Source organism: Drosophila albomicans, chromosome 3, assembly GCF_009650485.2.
Source record: "Drosophila albomicans strain 15112-1751.03 chromosome 3, ASM965048v2, whole genome shotgun sequence".
Taxonomy (NCBI): Eukaryota; Metazoa; Arthropoda; class Insecta; order Diptera; family Drosophilidae; genus Drosophila; species Drosophila albomicans.
In genome coordinates, this window is record NC_047629.2 from 14547777 (window position 1) to 14570437 (window position 22661).

The 22661-nt window shown below is 34.3% G+C and overlaps 2 protein-coding genes and 1 pseudogene across 2 annotated transcripts; 1 reads left to right on the top strand and 2 right to left on the bottom strand.

Annotated features, from left to right (window-relative positions):
• Positions 1–13090: 13090 nt before the first annotated feature.
• Positions 13091–14385, bottom strand: LOC117571293 (ketohexokinase-like). Its single transcript, XM_034253363.2, has one exon. It carries the CDS (start codon positions 14297–14299, stop codon positions 13343–13345), a length of 957 nt encoding a protein of 318 aa, XP_034109254.1. The 5' UTR covers positions 14300–14385; the 3' UTR covers positions 13091–13342.
• A 43-nt stretch (positions 14386–14428) lies between these two features.
• LOC117566683 (peptidyl-prolyl cis-trans isomerase-like) lies at positions 14429–15093 on the bottom strand (annotated as a pseudogene).
• A 5331-nt stretch (positions 15094–20424) lies between these two features.
• LOC117568937 (angiopoietin-related protein 7-like) lies at positions 20425–22045 on the top strand. The gene is made up of 3 exons (XM_034249865.2): positions 20425–20517; positions 20586–21799; positions 21869–22045. The coding sequence occupies exons 1-3, from the start codon at positions 20437–20439 to the stop codon at positions 21978–21980; spliced, it is 1407 nt and encodes a 468-aa protein (XP_034105756.1). The 5' UTR covers positions 20425–20436; the 3' UTR covers positions 21981–22045.
• The last annotated feature ends 616 nt before the right edge of the window (positions 22046–22661 follow it).

Consider the following 22661-nt stretch of genomic DNA (forward strand, 5'->3'; position numbering starts at 1 on the left):
AAAGAAAAAGTATTATATTAAAATTGTAGTAAAATGTATTTTTCTATTCACTTTTAAAATTTGTAGCCGATAAAAAGTTATTAAATATTATCATAAGGCGCTGAAATAACTCTTAATATTTATAATTAATTTCACATTCAAGTAATTAATTTCAATAAATATTATTAACAAATTTCGTAATTGAGTAAGAACAATAGAAAGTCAGACGCTTAAAGCCACAACTAAGCAATCTTTTTCCATTTACTTTAGTTGTTGGATAAAAAAAAAATACCAAGCTATACAAATATATCAAATTCATATACCTCAAAAATACTAAAAATGTACCAAAAGGCATATTTGTTACATTGATTTAGTACCGTATACAAAGTAGGTATTTATCGATTTGTAGAGGCGTGCATATGTAAAAAGTTCTGTCAATACAAATTTTATCTATTTCTCTTATAGTCTCTGAGATCTAGATGGACGGACAGACAGACAGACGGACATAGCTATATCGTCTCAGCTGTTGACGCTGATTAAGACTCTTTATAGCATCGGAGATGCCTCCTTCTGCCTTTTACATATATTTCCTGGATAATAACAGTTGTAATAAGTTATAATGTAACTGAGCTCTTTAAAATTTCTCCAAATAGATGCAAATTAATTTTAGTATCCATTATAATTATAATTTATTCAATAAAAATTTATATTCTTATTTAGACCAACAACTTATGAACAAAAACGAATTTTCTTGATTGTTTTCAGTTCGTTTAAAAAGAATAAATCATTTACTTCTTTTACAAAAATGCTTTTCTAATAACTCCAGTTTCTAAATAATTTATTTTCGCTTTAAAGGCATCTGGCAGTTGATCACTTTCGATTCTTGAACGCTGACTTTGATTGTCGCACAACAAATCAAAATATATCAATTAGTTCATACGTTCGCTTAAGCAAATTTGTGCTCGCCTGATATCAATATTATGGTACAATATTTGCATTGCTGGTATTTTGCGGTATTTTTTAAATACCAAATATTTGTTAAAGCGCAAGCTGAAACCACAGCTCCCTATCTACATACATATCTCTGCCCACAGAATTTATTTGGGGGGGAGTCTCTGCATTTTGCTGATAGAGCAATCGCTTGCTACGATCTGGGAAGGGGAAAAGGTGAATGCTTTGGGGGTGGGAATAGGGAAAGAGGAAGGGGAAAGGAGCGAGGAAGGTGTTTGTATGGTGGCTTTACTCACAAATTGGGCAACTCACGCATAACTGAAATTTGTTGGGCGTTCACATTAATTTTTGAACAACTGCGGAATATTTGTTGTGTGTGTAAGTGTGTTTTCGTTTTGGGTCTGTCAAACAAGTTGACAACTCGCGATGTTTTGTATGTGTATATATAAATTTACCGTTACGCTGCCAACACACCCATACACACGCACACACATAACTTATATGGCCAAGGCGGGTTGGTGGCTTGGTGAAAGGGGGCAGAAATTTTGCCATTAAGGCATAAAAACCCAAACGAGTCGCGCTACGGGACAAGTCAGGGAGATAGCAAAGGGATATAGAGCAAGAGAGAAAACGAAAGAGAGAGAGAGAGAGAGAGAAGAAAAAAGTAAAAATCATTAAATTAACATGACAAATGACAAAGGACCGATAAAAGTACATGCATGCATACGCCAACAGTCTATATATATGTATGTACGTATGTGTCTATATGGAGGTGTGGCACCACACGGCCAACAACTGCAGTTTAAGACTCGACGTGGCACGACGCGACGCAGGAAGCGGGGGGCAGGGGGAGGCAGCGCCAACGACAGTCAACACTATAATAAATCCGTAAATATAATGGCAAAGGATACTTTGGTAATTGGACGAGCTTATGCTTAACGGCGCTTTAATTTATGCCAAGTGCCCAGAGTTGCCCACCCAAAAATAAAAGAATATATAAACCGAGCGAACCGCTGCTGCTCCCGGTCCTGATTCTGGAACCCGGCACCCAAAGCCCCGCCCCTCCCCTCACGCTGCACGTTGCCCGCCTCTTCTCAGCTATAAAATGTCGCGCTCCTCGTTGTCGTTGCTTGTTTATGGTTATGGTTATGTCTGTGTCTGTGTGAGCCAGTCTATGTATTTGTATATGTGTAAGTGTGTGTGTGTGTGTGTGTTTGACTGAAAAGTGTAGGCGTGGCATGGCATGTGGTCTGCACTACGTGTATGCGCCCGAAATTTAACGGGTATATAAAAATACCAGCCTGGACATCACTCCAACAGTGGACACAGCGCACAGTGTCAAAAAGATCAGTTGGTTTGAAAACGTAATCAAAATTGTTGCAGGAAATTTTTATAATTAGTTTAAATCTAATTCAAATATTGTAAAGCGTTTAAATATCTATAAGTGAAAGCACAAAATAATCGAAAAAGTTGTAAATATGTAAATAATATTAAAAGTTCGTCAAATAAAGTAAACATTTTTAGAAACTTTTTAACACTGGAAAGCACAAAATATTTTGATAGCATTAATGATAGGAATTCACCAACTATTCACTGTATTATATATAATTAATTTCGGATTAAAATACTATAAATCGCTTAAATATCTAATAGTGAAAGCACAAACAAACTATCAAAACAATATTGAAAGCCCAAAAAAATAAAGGGAAAATTCAGAAAATTTTTGATAACACTGGAAAAATGTTTTGATAGCTTTAATAGCCTTGAAATTTACAATGTCTTATTCTTGAATAAAACTGCATATTAAATTTCCATTTTTTTCTTTTAAATTGGTTAAAGACATTTTTATTTATGTTAATAGTTTTGTTTGTAGAGTATTAACCACAAGTTTTGGCAATCTTTAGAAAATTGTATTTAGAAAACTTTGCTTCGTTTGGTTATGCGTCTAAAAGTTGTGAAATTTATAGCACACATTGTACTATTTTAGCCATTGTACGCGACATCGGCACACCAGCACAGCGGAAGCGGAAGTTGCTACACATTGTTGTTGTTGTTGTTATTATTATTATTTTTGTTGTTGTTGTTTGTTAGGTACTCGTGTTTTTATTACAATATTTGCGGGCATTGTTGCTGTTGCGCTTTTTATGATTATTTTGCATATCATAAAATTAAATGTACGAAAAATGTTTACATATTTTTCTTTTTTCCTTCTTGCGACTTTTATTATTATATATTTTTGTTATTTTTATTATTTTGGGTTTTGCATATTTTGTTGACTTTATAATTAATTTTTGTGAATAGGAAATAAAAGTACCTGGTCTCCGGTCGAAAAGCTCGTAAACATTGATTAAAGACTTATCTGAAATTGGGTATAACGTATATCGAATTGCTCAAATCTATTCATTATAAACGTTTTCAGATTTCTCAATCCAATTAGAGTAATTATCATACAGGTGTTTAAAGTTTCAATAAATTAACTACAACAGCAAATCCAATCTGTTATTGAGCTCATCTTTAATTCCCGGATTGAGAAACACTTAAATTGGCTTCGATTGCTTGATTACCTTGTGTACACAGACAAACACGGGGAAACCGAACGTTCTAAGAGATACTTTGTAACGGAGCTTTGTTGTTTCGTGCTCATACATAAATTATGTTAATGCCATCAAAGGAGAGTAACTAGCCATAAAAGCACTAAATGGTTAACCATAAAGGCCAACTGAAATAGAATCCGCAAAGAGCCATCAACTCTTGATGGAGATGGAGATGACGATGACGATGGCTCGCACTGCAGATAGAGATACTCTAGATGGAGATAGAGATGGAGATGGGCAAACAGAGTGGTCAACAACAAAGGCGGTCCAATAAATGACCTAACGGATGACTTTATGTGACCATTAAAAGATACTGCACATAAAACTTTCAAAGCAAATTAAGTGTAGCATACTTATGTGGGCCGAACAACCCACTCAATATAAGGTGCTTTAATGTAAGCTATCTATCTATATCTATATCTATATCTATATCTATATCTATATCTATATCTATATCTATATCTATATCTATATCTATATCTATATCTATATCTATATCTATATCTATATCTATATCTATATCTATATCTATATCTATATCTATATCTATATCTATATCTATATCTATATCTATATCTATATCTATATCTATATCTATATCTATATCTATATCTATATCTATATCTATATCTATATCTATATCTATATCTATATCTATATCTATATCTATATCTATATCTATATCTATATCTATATCTATATCTATATCTATATCTATATCTATATCTATATCTATATCTATATCTATATCTATATCTATATCTATATCTATATCTATATCTATATCTATATCTATATCTATATCTATATCTATATCTATATCTATATCTATATCTATATCTATATCTATATCTATATCTATATCTATATCTATATCTATATCTATATCTATATCTATATCTATATCTATATCTATATCTATATCTGTATCTATATCTATATCTATATCTATATCTATATCTATATCTATATCTATATCTATATCTATATCTATATCTATATCTATATCTATATCTATATCTATATCTGTATCTATATCTATATCTATATCTATATCTATATCTATATCTATATCTATATCTATATCTATATCTATATCTATATCTATATCTATATCTATATCTATGTCTATATCTATATCTATATCTATATCTATATCTATATCTATATCTATATCTATATCTATATCTATATCTATATCTATATCTACATCTATATCGGAAAGTACATTCATTTTTTATATTTACATTCAAATCTTTTTTTAGCAACTTTTCTCCTTTTTATTGTCTTTATTGTTGGCTTAATTTAGGACTTGAAAAATTTTACTTTAATGCTTTTAAATGCGTTTCCTTTAGCTTCGCCCATATCTGAGTTTCCTCTTGCTCTTTCCTTTTGTCTTCTTTCATTTTACTTTTCTTTTCTTCGTCATTTTTTTTTTTGCGTAACTTTTTCGCCAATACCTTCATCAATCATTTCTTGTGTCACGCGCTGGGGACTTTGGGTCTGCATCCTCCGGATTGGACTCCAGTTTGGCGGGTCGCGACTGCAGTGCCAGTGGATTAGACGGCGCCCTTTCCGGGTTAACAAATGAATTTCGCGCGCCTTTTTCTCCCTTCTTGCCCCATATCACTACCCACTCCCCAAGGTTTTCCGCTTCCTGCTCGCTTGCTGCTCTTGGAATGAGCTCATACCACACAGACTTGAAAAGATTTCAACACATCGAAAGGAGGTTAAGTCAGGGGCTGAGTTTTTGGCGACAAAATCGAAAAACGCTGCGTAAAAGGGTAAACAATGACTTTTTTCAGCTTTTCTCCACCTCCCTCTTCCTCCTTCTCCCTCTCTCTCAGGGTTTGCCGGCTGTCCCCCATCTCTTTTTGGCCGTCGAGCTGTGAAAACGCAACGAAGCACAAAAATAATAACAAAACGAGGCACATAGCATCGCATACTATATGGAAAACAAAGAATGAGGAATGTTTTTCTTTACTTTTCGTTCGTTCTTTCCTTTATTTTGTCTCTTTTGATGATGTAATGAGCGTAATAATCAGAAAAACATGCGAAACGCTTCTGATTTAGATGTTGTTGTTGCTGTTTTTGCTGTTGGTGGTGTCACCAACAGATTGGATAAAACTTGATTGAAATGTCCAAAACCTGAACCCATAAATTACAAACTGACAAGCTAAACAAGACTTTGGAATTTGGGGGATTTTCTTTCTCTTTACAAATAAGATTTTAAGTGTGTTAGCAAAAAGCGTTAAAAAGAGACCCATTTCCCGCATTCCCGGTTCCCTCCACCCACTTTAAAATGATTTTTATGAGCAGAAAAAAAAAATAGCACACCCTTAAAAAATAAATGAAAATTTACAGAGCATTAAAGAATTTTCTATTTGCAACATTTTGTTGTCTAAGAAAGTTAACTCTTCATTAAAGGTATTGAATTTTTTTGGTGAGAGCAAAATGGTAGATTTTTTACTCCTTAACGCTTTAACATTTTAAATACTATATCACATTTTATTCGACTGCATTTCCGCAACACTTGCAATATAATTAATTAAAGTTAAGCCCCCTGAAAATTATTTTAACAAGTATCTTACCATACGAAATGAACTTTATAAAATTAAAAAAGAGCTCATACTCTATGTGTATGAAATATATTTGTATCCTTAGTCGAAGTGACTGCCTAGGAAAAGGAGTCTCTGGCAGGCGTACAGTGTGGAATTCTTGGAGCTGTCGTAAAGTAAACTTTATAATATGCAACAGTTTATGGCCTGAACGTAGCTAACGATGTTATGGCCACTCATGGAGCCTAGCTTCGGGGGCTTGGCTGCTGTGCGCCGATAAATAAGAATAATGTGTGGAAAAGTTCAACTCAAAAAATGGCTGAAGAACTTGGATAAAGAAGGCAGAAAGAAGAGCTTCACATAATGACCATGGACGAGCAGTTTATGGTTAAACAGCAGACTTCAGACCTCAACTCAACTCATCTCCACTATGGAGCATGCAGAATGGGGCAGCTCCAAAACAGGCGACATGTCGCGACGTGTCGGCAACTGCCTCTCCAGAGCACACACAGCGGGATATATTCCCCTTCGTTATGCAAAGTAATGCAAAATGGCAACGGCAACGGCAACGACAACGGCAACGGCAACGGCGACTGCAATTGGTAAACCCATCGCCCAGTTTTCTCTCCCCATTCACTCCACGTTTTGCCACAATGTCCTGTGTGTGTCCTTGTTGTCTTTCCAGCTGTGCGGCCCAGCTGTGTATAGTGTCTCTGTGTGTGTGTGTACGAGTGTGTTGGTCTGGAGAGAAAGAGAGTTTCTCTTTTTATATTGGCCTGGCTTGATAACGCATATTTTTGGCTTATTTTGCAGCTTACTGCTGTGGCAGCAATTTTGTGGGGCTACTACTGCTCTGTGTGCACTATACCCTGTTTACTACTGCCCGAGGGCATATTGAAAGGCTCTTGCTATCAAAAATTTCTTTTATTTAAAATGTTAATATATATAAACAAAAAAATATTTCAGAAATATATTCAACTTAACATAGATTTGCGAAAATATTGAAAATATGATGAATGTGTCTTAATCCAAACTGTCTTTACTTCAAATTTATTTTAAATCAATTAACTAACACTCAACGTTAAAAATAACTTCAAAATAAATTTTCTGAAATGTTGGGTTAATCTTTTGGCTGGGCGCCTAAACTTAATGTTGGTTATATTGATTACCTTTGATTATTTGATATATGCATAATTGATAATATGTATAATAGTACAGATTGAATAAACTTAAAAAATACTCCTTCTTTCTGACGACTACTTTTATAACGTCTGACGACTGCTGCTGCTTCTGTTCTTCTTTTGCTGATTGATGTTCTCGTTAGCTTAGTACCAACTGAATTGCTAATGCCAACCAATACCGATAGAATTTATCGATTAGCCTCTACCTCTGTTACATTTATGCGGTCAACTTTCTGACGCTTTTTAAAATTGGATGTCGTATTTTATTTAAAAGTTTATTGTAATTCATATAACTAATATTTGTTCAATAGAAATAAGAAGAATATTTCTTAATCAAATAAATAAACCATTATAATTTATTGAATTAACATTAACATTAACATTAACATTAAAATATTCTTCAGATACATAGCTCTTATTGAATCTAATTGTAATTATAACCTATCAAAATACTTAATAATTTCGAATTATATTCTTTAAAAGTTTCATTTTTTGTTGAAATTTAAAAAAAAAACTTTATCAAATATATTAAACACTTTCACTTGGCAATTTTCGGTTTATATTATTCTAGTAATATATTCTAATTTACAATATCCAACTACATTGAATTGCTTTTCTTTATATTATGTTTAACAAATATTCAACTTGTATAGCATATCACAACAGTCTATCAGTCTATATGCGCAGATCGAACTGGTTTTTTCAGTGACTGCGGTTTGCCCTTCGCTGCTGGCTGTGCCAGCCGCCTGCCGATAATCACGCCGTTGCCCATCAACCGGAAACGGGCGCAACGCCATCTTGTTTCTGCGCATCTGTATGTGTGTGTTTGTGTGTGTGTGTGTGAGAGTGTATGGAAAATATGCGTGCAACTGCCATAAAGTGGCAGCGCTGTCGAAATTGCAGTTGCTGCAAGTGCTCCTCTCTTCTGCCTCCTCCTCATCCTCATGCCCAACTCTCCGATCTCTCGACTCTCGTCTCGTTGCTGGTCTCTGCCAATCTGCGGCCCGGCTGCATGCCAAAGTGCACGACGTATATTGGATTTGCCAATCATAAACTGAAGCCAACTGCATAATCTATGCACTTCACATGCAGAACCAGCAACAGACTACATTCACCGCCACCCATCCACACAATTGAGAGAGATGAACACGGAGCGAGAGAGAGGGAGAGAGAGAGTGAATGGGACAGTTGCGAAAGACCAATGGAATATATTAAAGTTGGTTCTTTTGGTTTAAATGCAAAGTGGCGTTGCATGAAATTGAAAACTCAAATTGTCTAGTTGCAGCCCAAATGAACTTAACTACAGCTATAATATATCAGCTGCTCGATTGACAGCGCTTTAACAACGAAACACACTCAAATGGGGTATATCCATCTAAAGTTTTGTATACTATACAAAAATTCAGATCAATAACAAGATTTTACTAAATTATTATTTCGATATTTACAAAAATGTATATCGATATTTTAATTTTTATTATTTATACAATTTTTAATTTATTCAAATGTAGTATTCAAAATAACAAGTAACCAATAATAAAATACTTCTTTACTGAATTTTTGCTTAAGTTTTATAAACCACTTTTTATCAAGTACATTTTTTATTCAAAAATAACAGCATATAGGATACAGGGTATTTACAAGCACATGCCTTTAATTCATAATTAAACTAGCAAAGAGAATAAAATACGCAGCGTCATCGAATGAAAGCTAACTGCTTAGATTGAAAAATAATGAAAACATTATCGAGTGAAAAGATTACTGAACTCTTTAAGTTTAATGCAGAACAACATTTTCGAATTTGAGATCTTTTCGATCAATTTCGATGAATGAAGATTCAAATCTTATCAATAATTTTCCAATCTAGATTTTATGCTTCAAGAAATTTTTTGTAAGTCCAAAAAGTTTTTAAGCTTTTGTCCTTTGCTCTTCTGTCTTCTTTTTGTGTAACTAAAGTCTTTCTAAAACGTTGTTTCTAGCAAACATCATTTATTTATGTTAAGAAAGTCAAAAAATCCTTCTATGAATTCTACAATATCTTCTAAATCAAAACTGCTCAATATTCCAACCAAGTACACTAGTCGGCATAATTATTTTGACGAAAAAAAATGATTCAAATTTTTAAGTAACTTTGCAATGGTTTAATATAACTTAATGAATTTTTTTGCTGCTTTACTTAGTGCTAATACAAACTTAAAAATAATGAATTCAACATTTTATCATATGAACTTGAAAAAATATAAGCTTATGTAATTTTCAAGCGGTGGCATAAGTATTTTGACAAGTGTATTTTAATATGAATAACAAAGTTAAAACTTAAACAAAACTAAACGGGAAAAAGGTATTTAGTAAAATATATAATTTCCTTTAGTTTCAATAACTTTTTCCAGGCGTTCCGGTACTGAATCGATTAAATTTCGGATGATCTCTGGAGATATCTCTTCCCAAAGGGAAGTGACCTCAGAAATTGTCTCCTCTCTGGTTTTATTTAACGATACTGTTCTTTTACGTTTCATAAGAGACCAGATGTTTTCAATTATATCTAAATCTGGACTTTGAGGCGGCCAGTCCAAAGTGGTAACACCAACATCTTTCAAAAATGTTGTAATCATCTTAGCTTTGTGGCATGGGGCGTTATCCTGTTGCAGAATGAAGGATTGACCAATAAGCCTGTCTCCAGAAGTAAATGCATTATCATTTAAAATCCGTAAATATTGGCCTTGGTTCATCGAACCAGTGACAGGAACGAAGTCACCCAGTCCATTAAACGCTATACATCCCCAGAACATCACAGAGCCTCCACCATGGCTTACTTTTTGGCAAACGGGCCGCCTTTTCTGCCTTTGTGCCCTTGGTAATCTTACAAAAATTTTATTTTTTGATGAATTATACTCAAAGGAGCTTTCATCTGTCCATAGAACGCTCCTCTAGAACTCCTTTGGATTATTGACATATTCCTTTGCAAATGACAGTCTTTTGAGCTTGTTTGCTTTTGTTATATATGGGACTTCTTTGACTTTATAAGTCTTAAAATCATATTCTTTTAATCGTCTACGAACTGTGCGCTCACTAATTGGTGTCTTAGCTGACAAATTAAATTGATCTGCTGCGGATTGGGGCTTTAGTAAAACATGTTTTTTAAATTCCCGTAATAGAACTCGGTCATCGCTGAGATCTGTTTTGCGCTTAGCACCTGATCTTCTTAAATTACGCATGTCATTATGCTTTTTAAACTTTTTGATTTGGTAGTGCACAGTTTGACGCGACACATTATACTCATTGGCAATATCTTTGACTGATATTCCAGCGTTAAACTTTACTACCATTGAAGATCTGGTAACCAAACTTAGCTCAGCTGTTTTACCCATGTTATTTAATAATTGTTAATAACTTTCTATTTTAATAACAAGGTTTAATATTGCTCAAAGTTAAACACAGAAGTGCTTTAATTCTCGCGTGCTTAAAAGTGTAAAAATATTTCCATAAAGATGCTGTCAAAATACTTGTGCCACGCAAAAAGCCGTTGTCTGCATGTATTCTTATCAGTAGAAAGAGAATGCAAAAGGTAAACGAAATAAAATTTGGCATGCACATAGCTTAAAATAGATTCTTTGTTTTGCGCCTAATTTTCGCACCGTTATTTGACGAATTCAAGCAAAGCTAAGTTCAATAGTCAAAAAGAGATTCGTCAAAATAATTGTGCCGACTAGTGTATATTCCTTTCATTCTCCATCACACTACAAAATCTCTTGACACTACAAAATGTTCTACTTAAGTTGCTAATGTTCTTGCATAATCTTTGGCACTCTAATTATATTCAGTGCTGTGTGTGAATGGTTCTTCATTATTTCCCCAAAACAGTAGTTGCTTATCTCATGAATGGCTGGGTTCTTATGTCTCCATATAAGCCATTATATCGAATGGATTTCGAGTCATATTCATAAGAAACTCCAATCATAACTATTCGTACTTATCGTTTCCGCAAATTTCTTTACCAACTGATATACAAAAAGAAGAGAATTTAAATTTGAATCAAGTTTTGGCTTGCACTCGTAGTTGCTACATATATGCCACATGCCACACGCCCCTTTGCCATGCCCCTTGCCGCATGGCGTGTGGTGCGCTGTGGCTGTGGCTCAAAACAACCGCCAATAATAACAATAACTATTCTTTAGATCTGCTTAACAGCCAATGTAGTTAAAAAGCAAATGTTTTTCTCAATTGCCACGCTCCTTGTTGCTTTTGTTATTGCAGCTAGTAACTGCGCTAGTATGCGTGTGTGTGTGTGAGCGTGTCTGTGTTTTTGTTGCAAATGGGCCGCAGAGACAACAACGTCGCTTGCCAAAAACAATTCCCACTGAATTTTTACAGTCGAAATAATTTTTAATTTACATAAATGGCGGCCTGTTACATGACTCTATGTGTGTATGCGTGTGTGTGTGTCTCTATCTCAGTGTGAATGTGTGTGCCTTTGTAACCGCCTTGAAGCTTCTCTAACTCTGTCTGCCTCTTGGCTTTGAGTGGCGCCTCCCATTCCCACATTGAGTTTGCCGCATTTGCGACGCATAATTTCGGGTTTTGCATTCTTCGACTTTTGCAACAGTCAGCAAAAATACACAAAAATTCAAACATAATGCGTGCACAACTAGAGAATACCCTTTTACATGAAATTTAATAAAGTTTAAAGGCAAACTTAATAAGAAGTTTCACTCAGTTGCTTAATAAGAAGAATTATTTCATCTCGTATACTTATTGAATACTTTTGCTATGCTACCCTTTAGCACTTCTCCGTGGTTTACAGGGTATGCAGGACAGTTGCATAGCCGGAAGTACTTTCTATTCGCTTGTCTCTTTCGCATATCAAATGCTTGGACACTTATCGATTTCTTTTGCCCAGCCAGAAATTATCGTCATCGCTCATACGCCGCGTGGTGCCGGTGGAAATTGTATGAAAATTGTCACTTAAATTCCACACGAAAAGCTTTGTGGCTGCTGCTACTGTTGCTGTTGTGGTGTTTTTGCCATGATAAATGACCAGCAAACATTCCTTGTTCCGTGTCTTCTCCTCGGCCACCGCTCAATGCTATGCATAACATTTACGCTAACTGCTTGGCAGACGCCTTCCCTTTGACCCCCCTCCGTTCAGTGTATGCCACAAAATATACATAAATACGAATATTTTTATACAAGTTTGTAAGTTGTTACATTTATTTCGAGTCTCTCTGGTCTGACTTTGGAATTAATCATGACACAATTATGCTAAGCACACAATCCCAACGGAAGCTCCTCACTTCAAAAAGTTGCAACTTGAACTGGTTCGGCGGAGCTTTTAAGCAGGAACTTGAATTGCTTTTGAAGTTGCGAGTATGCTTTCATCTATGTTCATTAGCATTTTAATAGATCTGCCTATTTTTGGAAGATCTTTGACTGAAGTCTATTTACTAGAGTTTTTGCCTTTGAAGTTGGAAATAAGGTGTTAAACTTAGTCAAATTACCATAAATATACACAGAGAGACAATATTGACGATATAAACACACGAATTAAAATCTAGAGTATGGGAATTTTTCAATCATAAAAAAATTTTGAATCAAAAATTCAAAATTTATGTATTGATATATTCAATATACAAGATTTAAATCTATATTTATCGGTTGTTCTACTTTAAATAAACCAAATTTAAAAGCGCTTTAAGAAGACCTAATCATTTTTTTCTGGATTCAATTTTGACATTTTTACATTCTTGAAATAAAGAATGATTAATTTATTATTATTTGTCTTCCGTTTTCTGTATTGACATCATATTATGACTGATTTTTTCACTTTCCCAGTTTTTTTCTTTTGAGTTGTAGAAAAGGTAAGCAGCTTTTTAAACAGTTATTTATTAGGTAGTAATTAGAAATATTTGTAAATAGTTCTTTGTTTACTACCTCTTGAATAGCAGTTAATTCAAACTTGTGATAGCTGAAGCTACTTTACAGAAAATATAATCCGAAATGTTTTGCCAAAAACTCTTACAATTTAAATATTCAACTAATCATGCAGCTGAACCACTTTTACACAAGTTTAATTTGAGAATATTTACAATGGCGGCTCAACTAAAATGTTGGCCATATGATCAAAGCCAAATTTGGTGCACTTATGAGCTGCCATGCGATTGGCAAAGCTGGCGGCAATCGTGGCAGTTCGCTCTCGCACATACAACGCATAGATGAAGGCACCTACAAAGGCTTCCCCAGCACCGAGAGCATCCACAACCCGAGCGATCTTATGCGCACGCACCCGCAGATAGTTGCCAACGTTGTCGAGGAGACCGACGCCACGCTTGCCCCACATGAAGAGGACATAGGGACGCTTATTGGTCAAGCGAAATCCCATCATCTCATCCAAGCATCGACAGGCATCTCTGGGCCTCTGCCAGCCATATTGGAATGCCAACTGCTTCGAGAAGAAGGCATAGTCACAACACTCCAGCATAGGCCAAAGATTATCCAGATCCGACACAACTTCCATGGATACGAAGATCTTTTCTTTGTGCATGGCATTGTGCGCAGCCACATGTTTCATCATTGCCTCATCCGATGGACGTCCGCGAAAATGTATCCAACCGTAATTGTTGAGATCCAGTTTCTTGAAGTCCTCCAGCGTGACATAGGGAAACTTTGAGGTGCAGTTGGTAATGGTGCAGGTCTTTGTGTCCCTAGTGAGGAATACTAAGGAGAAGGGCGGATTGCTCTCATGCCGCGGACAATTGTCAATGCCAATGCCTCGCAGCCGCAAATCATCCAAAAGCAATCGAAACATTGGATTAGTGCTCAGCATCACAAAGATCTCCACGTTCATGCCGAGATTGCGCAACACAGTTGCCGTATTTGCCGCTTTCCCCCCGCGCTGCCAGATGCCTTTGACACAGCGTTCGGGCTTCATCACCTTGGGAAATTTATTGACAATCGATATGCAATCGACAACAGCGTTGCCCACACAGAGCACCTTCTTCTTGCCAGCCGCATAGCTCAGCCTTCGATCGCACCTGTCCATATTTAAAAAATCTCTTTTTTCCTGAACTTTTTAACATTGAATTTTAAAATTAATTCTAATAAAAGTACTGCCAATAACTGACAACTAAACAAAGACTAGAATAGGATTTTAAGAAATGTGACATTTCAATGCTTATTTGATCTTTTATTTCATGCTCATTTCCTTCACATGTCACCACAGTCCTCAATAACAATCTTTTTTGACGTCTTGCCCGAATTGGAGCCCAACGTTTCGACCTTGCGTATGATATCCATGCCCTCAACTATCTTGCCAAACACAACATGTTTATTGTCCAACCATTCGGTCTTCTCAGTGCATATAAAAAACTGCGATCCATTCGTATTTGGTCCAGCATTCCATATATAATGTGCCCCGTCCGGTGGGTTTTAGCTGGAAGTTTTCATCGGGAAACTTATTGCCATAAATTGACTTTCCGGAGGAACGCCAGCTCTGCAATTAAATAGTAAAAATAGTGAATCAAAAAAAAATAAATAAGTTTGATTACAAATTTTTACCGATTTAAAAAAAAGAACAAATTTTTTATGTGACGTTCAAGTTCAAAGCCTAAGCTGTAATGATGAACACTGTTGAGTGCAGCAACATCAAATTGAATAGTAGATAAATCAAGGCCTACTCAAATTTAAACTAGCCGGTTCAATAGACATACGAGTAGATTGTAAGAAATGGATGGGAATGAAGTGGAGTCACAATACTTACAGTTATGTGGTATTTATACGGAGAGCGGAAAACGTTTCATAGGATAAGTGTACAGTGGCGTGCCAGTCTGAGTACATGTTTGCAACTACTGACTTTGGGTTCGCATAAAAAAATTTATTAGTAAATGCGCCCAAATTTTTTGTATTTATTCTTTGAATATTTATTAACTAAATCTTATACAAAATATAACAAAAAAAACTAATTGGTCTTATTAAGAAACATAAAACAAAAAAAACTCGCATGTACTCAGTTATGCTCATTTTGAACACTTTTCAACAAACGCTTTTCTTTTAATACTTGGTCCAAAGACCCTTATTTGTAATTATGATATTTATTCATTCTGGTATATTTTCTACCAAATTTTGAATTCTTTCTTTTAGAATAGCTCTCCATTCTTGCTGGACTCGTAGCTGCATCTCGCGTTAGTTTGCTGGTACTGATTCGTAGAGTCCCAATCATCTTTTCATTATCAACCACAAATTTTCGATCGAATTAGGATCAGGACTCTGTGCTGTCCACTCCTTTACCTTAAAATGTTGTTTTGCGATCCATACTTTGAAGATTTTGAACGAGTGTTTTGGATCTCTATCTTGTTGAAATGTGATGTCTCTCTCCTTATATGCACATTTGTCAACAAAATCGCAAAGATGGGTCTGCAAAATATCTAGAAAGTCTTCGTTTTGCATAGTTCCATCTGTTTTCTTAATTGGTCGAATGCTCCACCAAGTAAAACAGCTCTAGACCATGACATTTCCTTCTCAGTGTTTCGGAGTTTTCCTATCTGCAACGACTCTTCAGGCTTCTTCCAACAATATTGTTTACCATCCGACTGGAATCGATTCAATTTCGTTTCATCAGACCATATAAATATTACATTCACTAAACCTCATGAGCCAAAGTAGAATAGAACAATGCACAAAATGTGACACGATTCGATGCGTGTGATGCATTTATTTTTAGTCTCACGCACGCACGCAGTATATCGATATATCGAACGGTATTATTATTTTTATACCCGCTACCCATAGGGTAGAAGGGTATTATAACTTTGTGCCAGCAGGAAATGTATGTAATAGATAGAAGGAGGCATCTCCGACCCCATAAAGTATATATATTCATGATCAGCGTCTACAGCCGAGACGATATAGCCATATCCGTATGTCCGTCTGTCCGTCTGAGTGTCTGTCCGTATGAACACCTACATCTCAGAGGCTATAAGGGATAGAGCTATTATTTTTTTCCGGCAGCATGTTTGCACGCAGATCAAGTTTGTTTCAATGAAATACCTTTGTATGGGCAAAAACACCTACTTACTAGGGGTCTTAGTTGCTGGTATATTGGTATATTCTGGTATATTGTGCCGTCTATGGTATATTTTGAATGCGGTACTATATCGATATACCATATATACCATTTGGTATATTTTTAGTATTTTTTGTAGTATAATTGGTATATTTTGAGGATAATACCGCAAAATATATTGCTTTTATTCAAAATGGGTAGCGGGTATCTCACAGTCGAGCACACTCGACTGTAGCTTTCTTACTTGTTTAAGATATGTTTGGTTTTTTGAAAATGGGTGACGGGTATCTCAGAGTCGAGCATACTCGTAACAGTATATCTATATATATATATACCCTTCGATATATCTTTTATTTATTGCTTTTATTGAAAATAGGTTGCGGATATCTCAGAAAGCACACTCGTAATTGTTAATTTTGCATCTTTACTTAGACAAGAACTCATGCAAAAGGTTCGGTGGATCAACATACATATATATGAATAAGAAATTAAATAATATAAAATATAATATATATTTTGTGTGCTCGAAAATGTTTTCGTCTGTACGTAGCGCACATTTCGACTTTGAAGAATGAATTTTGCTTATTTTCAACATTTTAATAATTGGTGCAGGTCAGCGAATTATGATTTTGTTGAAGCGTTCTCCCAAAAAGACGTCATTCTGACAATTGTTGCCAAGCTGCTGGGCAGTTTTAAGGCAAAGGCCAGCAATGCGATGATAAGCAACTGAGAGTGAAGAGAGAAACAAGTGCAGGCATGATGTCTAAATGACATATGTTATGTAGGGGCATTATACTGGACAAATAGTTCGAAATAAATTAAAACAGAACGATTGCTCGACTACAATATACCATGAATTTCAATGTTTATTTAATGAATTTAATTAATTGGCAATACTAATAGTATTTATTAATATGTTCAAAATTGTTTTTGCCCTTAAAACTCGAAATTAATTTATCAAGCAAAATTAATATATTTGCTTGGATTTTGATATCTAATTTTATGTGCTTCAACTATTTTAAGTTTCAAGTACATTAAAACATCTTGAATGCAATAGAACAGAAAAACCAACCATAATAAAGGGTATTACTCTTTAAATAAGTATTGAATTACTTTTAGATGCAAGCTCAATTCGAAAATAGAATAATTTTGTCACACCATCTTCAGCTGAACAGACTTTGAGCTTCTTTTAATGATGATACCCCACTCTAAAAACGTAATACCCCAAAATACAGCGTTCAATGTCTAAGTCATGTTGATCTGACATTATGACATACATTTAATGAATTGGCAACATATAGAACGTTCAGTATATGAGACTTAAAATACACTTCACCCAGCAGAATAAAGCTTGATAGTAAGGAGTCGGTAGTCCATATTGAGTAATAATTGCAAAGTCAGGTTGTTCTTTCTGGTGATTTGCATTACTCATTTTAAGATTGCATTTGCACATATTAAATATATATTTAACTCAGATATAGAATTTTAATAAGTTGAGTGAGGTTGATAAACCCCAAAACAAAAAGTAAATTATTTGTTGTGTTTTATATACAGTGAATTAAAACATATAAAATACGCATCAATTGGTACGCATCTGCGTCAGCATTGCGGAGATAAGCCAGAGAATCTCACTGATTGAAATAGTGACGTAGATGAGAGACAGAGAGAGCGAAAGAGAGAGAGAGCTGATCATGATAAGTTATGTCTATTTGAGATCATCAATATCTTGGCTCATTGATCCTGACTTCAATACAATGTCCCTGTGATACGTATGTATATATGTATATTACATTGCAATTTTACACTACACTGTTTTATAATTTTAGGTTTAATCAAAATTTGGGTAAATAAATCACTTAAAAGCTTTCGCCACTTCTAGTTTCATTATCAACAGGCGACGGAAAGTTGACATTGTCTCGACATTGACACAATTTGCTATCGCCTTCACATCCGCTACGAACTTTTGAGCTGAACCCACATCCGTTGATCACGTGTTAATTCCAAAATCATACAGCACTCCGAGCTATATTCTTCGTCGATTTAAATTAAACTTTTAGTTTCAAATTCATCTTGTCCGCGAGCAGTCGAAATATTCAAAATGTGTAAAATAAAAATCAACTCAGTTCTTTTCTTAATAGTACTTTAAATATTCTTGGTGACCATATCTGCCTTCGAAGAGGTGAGAACAATTGTATAAAACAATGTAATACAGTGAGTGCTAAAAATGTTTACATTTTCTTCTTATCAGACGTGCGAATCCGACCGATGCCTCAATCAGACCTATAAAACATTGAAACCTTTGCTAGATAGTTTAAAACAGGTTAAAAATGAGTTAAAAGAAAGTAAAATTAAGGAAAAGAAGTTAAATGAATTGAATTCCATTCTTATAGAAAAGTATCATGACATTGTAAGAATTCATGAAAAATTCATGAAGGAGGAAGCTCTTTTAGATAAGTATAAAAACAAAGTATTTAAAGGGGAAAACGATTTGCAATCGTGTCAAAATAAAGTTCATAAATTCGAATTTGAAATTAATTCAAAACAAAATATTATTCTTAAATTAGAAGGACAATTAACAGATAAATCTACCAACTTAGAAAATTGCGAACTTCAATTCAAAAATCTTAATTCTAGCTTAATTGAAAAAGATGAAAAAATAAAGAGATTTAGTGAGAATATTCAAAATAATACTTAACATCAGAAAACACTAGAGAAAAGTAAATCTAAATTAATAAAGCAAGATAAAGATATTCAGTTATGCCAATCTGAAATTGATACATTGAACAGGAAATCAGAAAATATCAGTGAACAACAGAAAAAAATTGAATTGCAATTCAAAGATAGTCAAACTAAGCTAATAGATAAAGTGAAAGAAAATCAGTTATATCAATCTGAACTTGATAAGTTAAGACCCACTTCTTGCATCCCTTTCGGAGATGCAGATGTTCATAAACTCAATGTTTTTGGCGTAGGATTCTTCGATGTTTTATGCCATAGTCAGTTAGCTGGACCTGGATGGATTGTAATACAACAACGAGCTGGGGGAAATGAGAGTTTCAATAGGGATTGGGCAACGTATCGCAAAGGTTTCGGTTCTTATAAGAGCGATTTCTTCCTCGGACTAGAGAAAATACATCGTATCACGAGTTTGCAGCGATTCGAACTTTATATACATTTGGTTGCTGTGAATGGAAGTGTTTTCAACGCTCGATATGACGACTTCAAAATATCTGATGAAGACAATGGATATAAACTGAGTTTGGGTAAATTCAGTGGAACTATTATAGAGGATGCGATGAGATAAGCTGAAAACCTTAAATTCACAACATTTGATCGCGAAAACGACACTGATGATGGTAATTGCGCAGTTCTTTACAAAAGTGGCTGGTGGCACATGAAATGTTATGATTGGTAAATATTGCAAATTGTTATTTTCGATAGAATAGACATAATTATTGAATTTGGTTTTTCTTATGCAGTAATTTAAATGCACCATATGGGCCACATCTAAATTGGTGGGTAAAAAAGAAAATCGAACTTGAAGAAACTAAGATGCTAATTCGCCCCAAAAAAGCGATCATGAAGTGATAAATTGAAGAGTTGGAATTCCTATATTTGACTGTATTATGTAATCTTTTATATATATTTCTTGAATGTCGAATTTGCTTTCGTAATAATTATACGATCGACTATTGAATGCAGCGATTTATTTTGTACTTAAAATATATTCGGTTTTAGTGTATTTTATGTTTTGATGTAGGAAATTGTAAATCTCTGGAACAGAGATGCAAATACTTAAAAGTAAGTAAACTTATGAATTTTCTGTATATATGTACATTTTCAAGTGAACCATATTACCTAAACATACAATAAACAAATTAAATTTCTAAACGCGTTTAAGTGGCATCATCTAATCCCTTTAATTAAATTTGCATTAAATTGAGATTATACGACAATATTTTCTCTTCTGTTTACCCGATGAGAGAGTCTATCTCTCTTTAGTGAAACATTCAATTGCTTTTACACAGTTTAAATGTTAAGAGCAGATTTATTTGTAGATTTAAGTACATTATTCAGTTTCATATTGATCTTGTTTGAATGCAGTCATAAGAATCGAAATGAGCAGATTAATAATCAACGCAGTTTTGTTACTGATAGTGCATGAAATATATTCTGTAGCCACAGCTACCGATCAAGAGGTGAGAGCACAGACGTCATACAGTGTGATTAAGAGGATGTTAAAAGTCGAGTATTTTCTTCTTATCAGACATGTGAATCCGATCGACTTATGGAAGAACAATGCCGGATTCATAATTATAAAACTGTGAAACCTCTACTTGACTATTTTAGGCAAGTTCAAAATGAGTTAGAAGACAAAGAAATTAAGGAAAAGAAGTTAAATGAATTGAATTCTGATCTTATAGAAAAGTATCATGACATTGTAAGAATTCATGAAAAATTCATGAAGGAGGAAGCTCTATTAGATGAGTATAAAAACAAAGTACTTAAAGGGGAAAGCGATTTACAATTGAGTCAAAATAAAGTTGAGAAATTACAATCTGAAATTAATTCAAAACAAAATATTATTGTGAAATTAAAAGGACAATTAGCAGATAAATCCACCAACTTAGAAAATTGCGAACTTCAATTCAAAAATCTTAATTCTAGCATAATTGAAAAAGATGAAAAAATAAAGAGATTTAGTGAGAATATTCAAAATAATACTGAACATCAGAAAACACTTGAAATGCAATTAGAGAACAGTAAAACTAAATTAATGAAGCAAGATAAAGATATTCAGTTATGCCAATCTGAAATTGATACATTAAATCGGACATCAGAAAACATCAGGAAACAACAGAAAAAAATTGAAATGGAATTCAAAGATAGTCAAACTAAGCTAATAGATAAAGTGAAAGAAAATCATTTATGTCAAGCTGAAGTTGATACATTGAATAAGACTTTACTCAATTCTATTATCCCATCAAGTTGCTCTCCTTTTGGAGATTCAGATGTTCATCCACTCAATGTTTCTGGCATAGGTTTCTTCGATGTTTTATGCAATAGTCAGTTAGCTGGACCTGGATGGATTGTAATACAACAAAGAGTTGGGGGAAATGAGAGTTTCAATAGGGATTGGGCAACGTATCGCAAAGGTTTCGGTGAAATGGATAGCGATTTCTTCCTCGGACTAGAGAAAATTCATCGTATCACGAGTTTGCAGAGATTCGAACTTTATATACATTTGGTTGCTGTGAATGGAAGTGTTTTCAACGCTCGATATGACGACTTCAAAATATCTGATGAAGACAATGGATACGCACTGAGTTTGGGTAAATTCGATGAAACTGTTATTGGGGATGCGATGAGAGACGGCGAAAACATGAAATTCACAACATTTGATCGCGACAACGACTCTGATGATGGTAATTGCGCAGTTGGACACAAAAGTGGCTGGTGGTACACGGATTGTTATTATTGGTAAATATTCAAAACTGTTATTTTTGATGGAATACACATAATTATTGATTTTTGTTTTTCCTTATGCAGTAATTTAAATGCACCATATGGGGAATATCTAATTTGCTACCTACGAAATCCATTGAAAGAAGCTAAGATGCTAATTCGCCCCAAAAGAAGCGATGAAGAAGTTAGCAACTGAAGAGCTGAAATTCCAATATTTGACTCAATTATGTAATCATTTGTATTTAATTGGTGCATTAAGAAATTGCGTTCTGAATAATAAAACGATCGACTATTTAAGTCATCGATTTATTTTTTGAATAGAAATATATCAGTTTTTATTGTTTTTTATGTTTTAATGTGGCAAGTTGTAAGTCTCTAAATGATTTCAATAGAGGTGCCAATACTTAAAAGTAAGTAAACTTATTATTATACCTATGTATATATATAAAATATTGTATTGCCTACAATTTTGCTCTATTCTAAAATTTCGTATTTAAATCAAAGTAATTTAAAAAGGTTTTTATTACGGTTTGGCTAACAATCTAGTATATTTTTGTTTACAGTATATTTTGAAAGCAGTACTATATCAATATACCAAATAAAGCCTTCGCTATATACCGAATAAGCATTTTTGCTGGGATAAAACTTGAGAACTGGACGACTGAAAAATAGTTATATGGTATGATGAAACGAAATTGAATCGATTCCAGTCGGATGGTAAACAATATTGTTGGAAGAAGCCTGAAGAGTCGCTGGAGATAGGCCATGTACAAGAAACTGCGAAACACTGAGGAGGAAATGTCATGATCTGGTCATGATTTTACTTGGTGGAGTATTGGACCAATTAAGAAAATAGATGGAACTATGCAAAAGCAAG

Coding starts and splice junctions, on each gene's coding strand:
- LOC117571293 (XM_034253363.2), bottom strand. CDS start 14,299: ATGGACAGGTGCGATCGAAGGCTGAGCTATGCGGCTGGCAAGAAGAAG.
- LOC117568937 (XM_034249865.2), top strand. CDS start 20,437: ATGAGCAGATTAATAATCAACGCAGTTTTGTTACTGATAGTGCATGAA. Junction 20,518..20,585: donor CCACAGCTACCGATCAAGAG/GTGAGAGCACAG, acceptor TCTTCTTATCAG/ACATGTGAATCCGATCGACT. Junction 21,800..21,868: donor TACACGGATTGTTATTATTG/GTAAATATTCAA, acceptor TTCCTTATGCAG/TAATTTAAATGCACCATATG.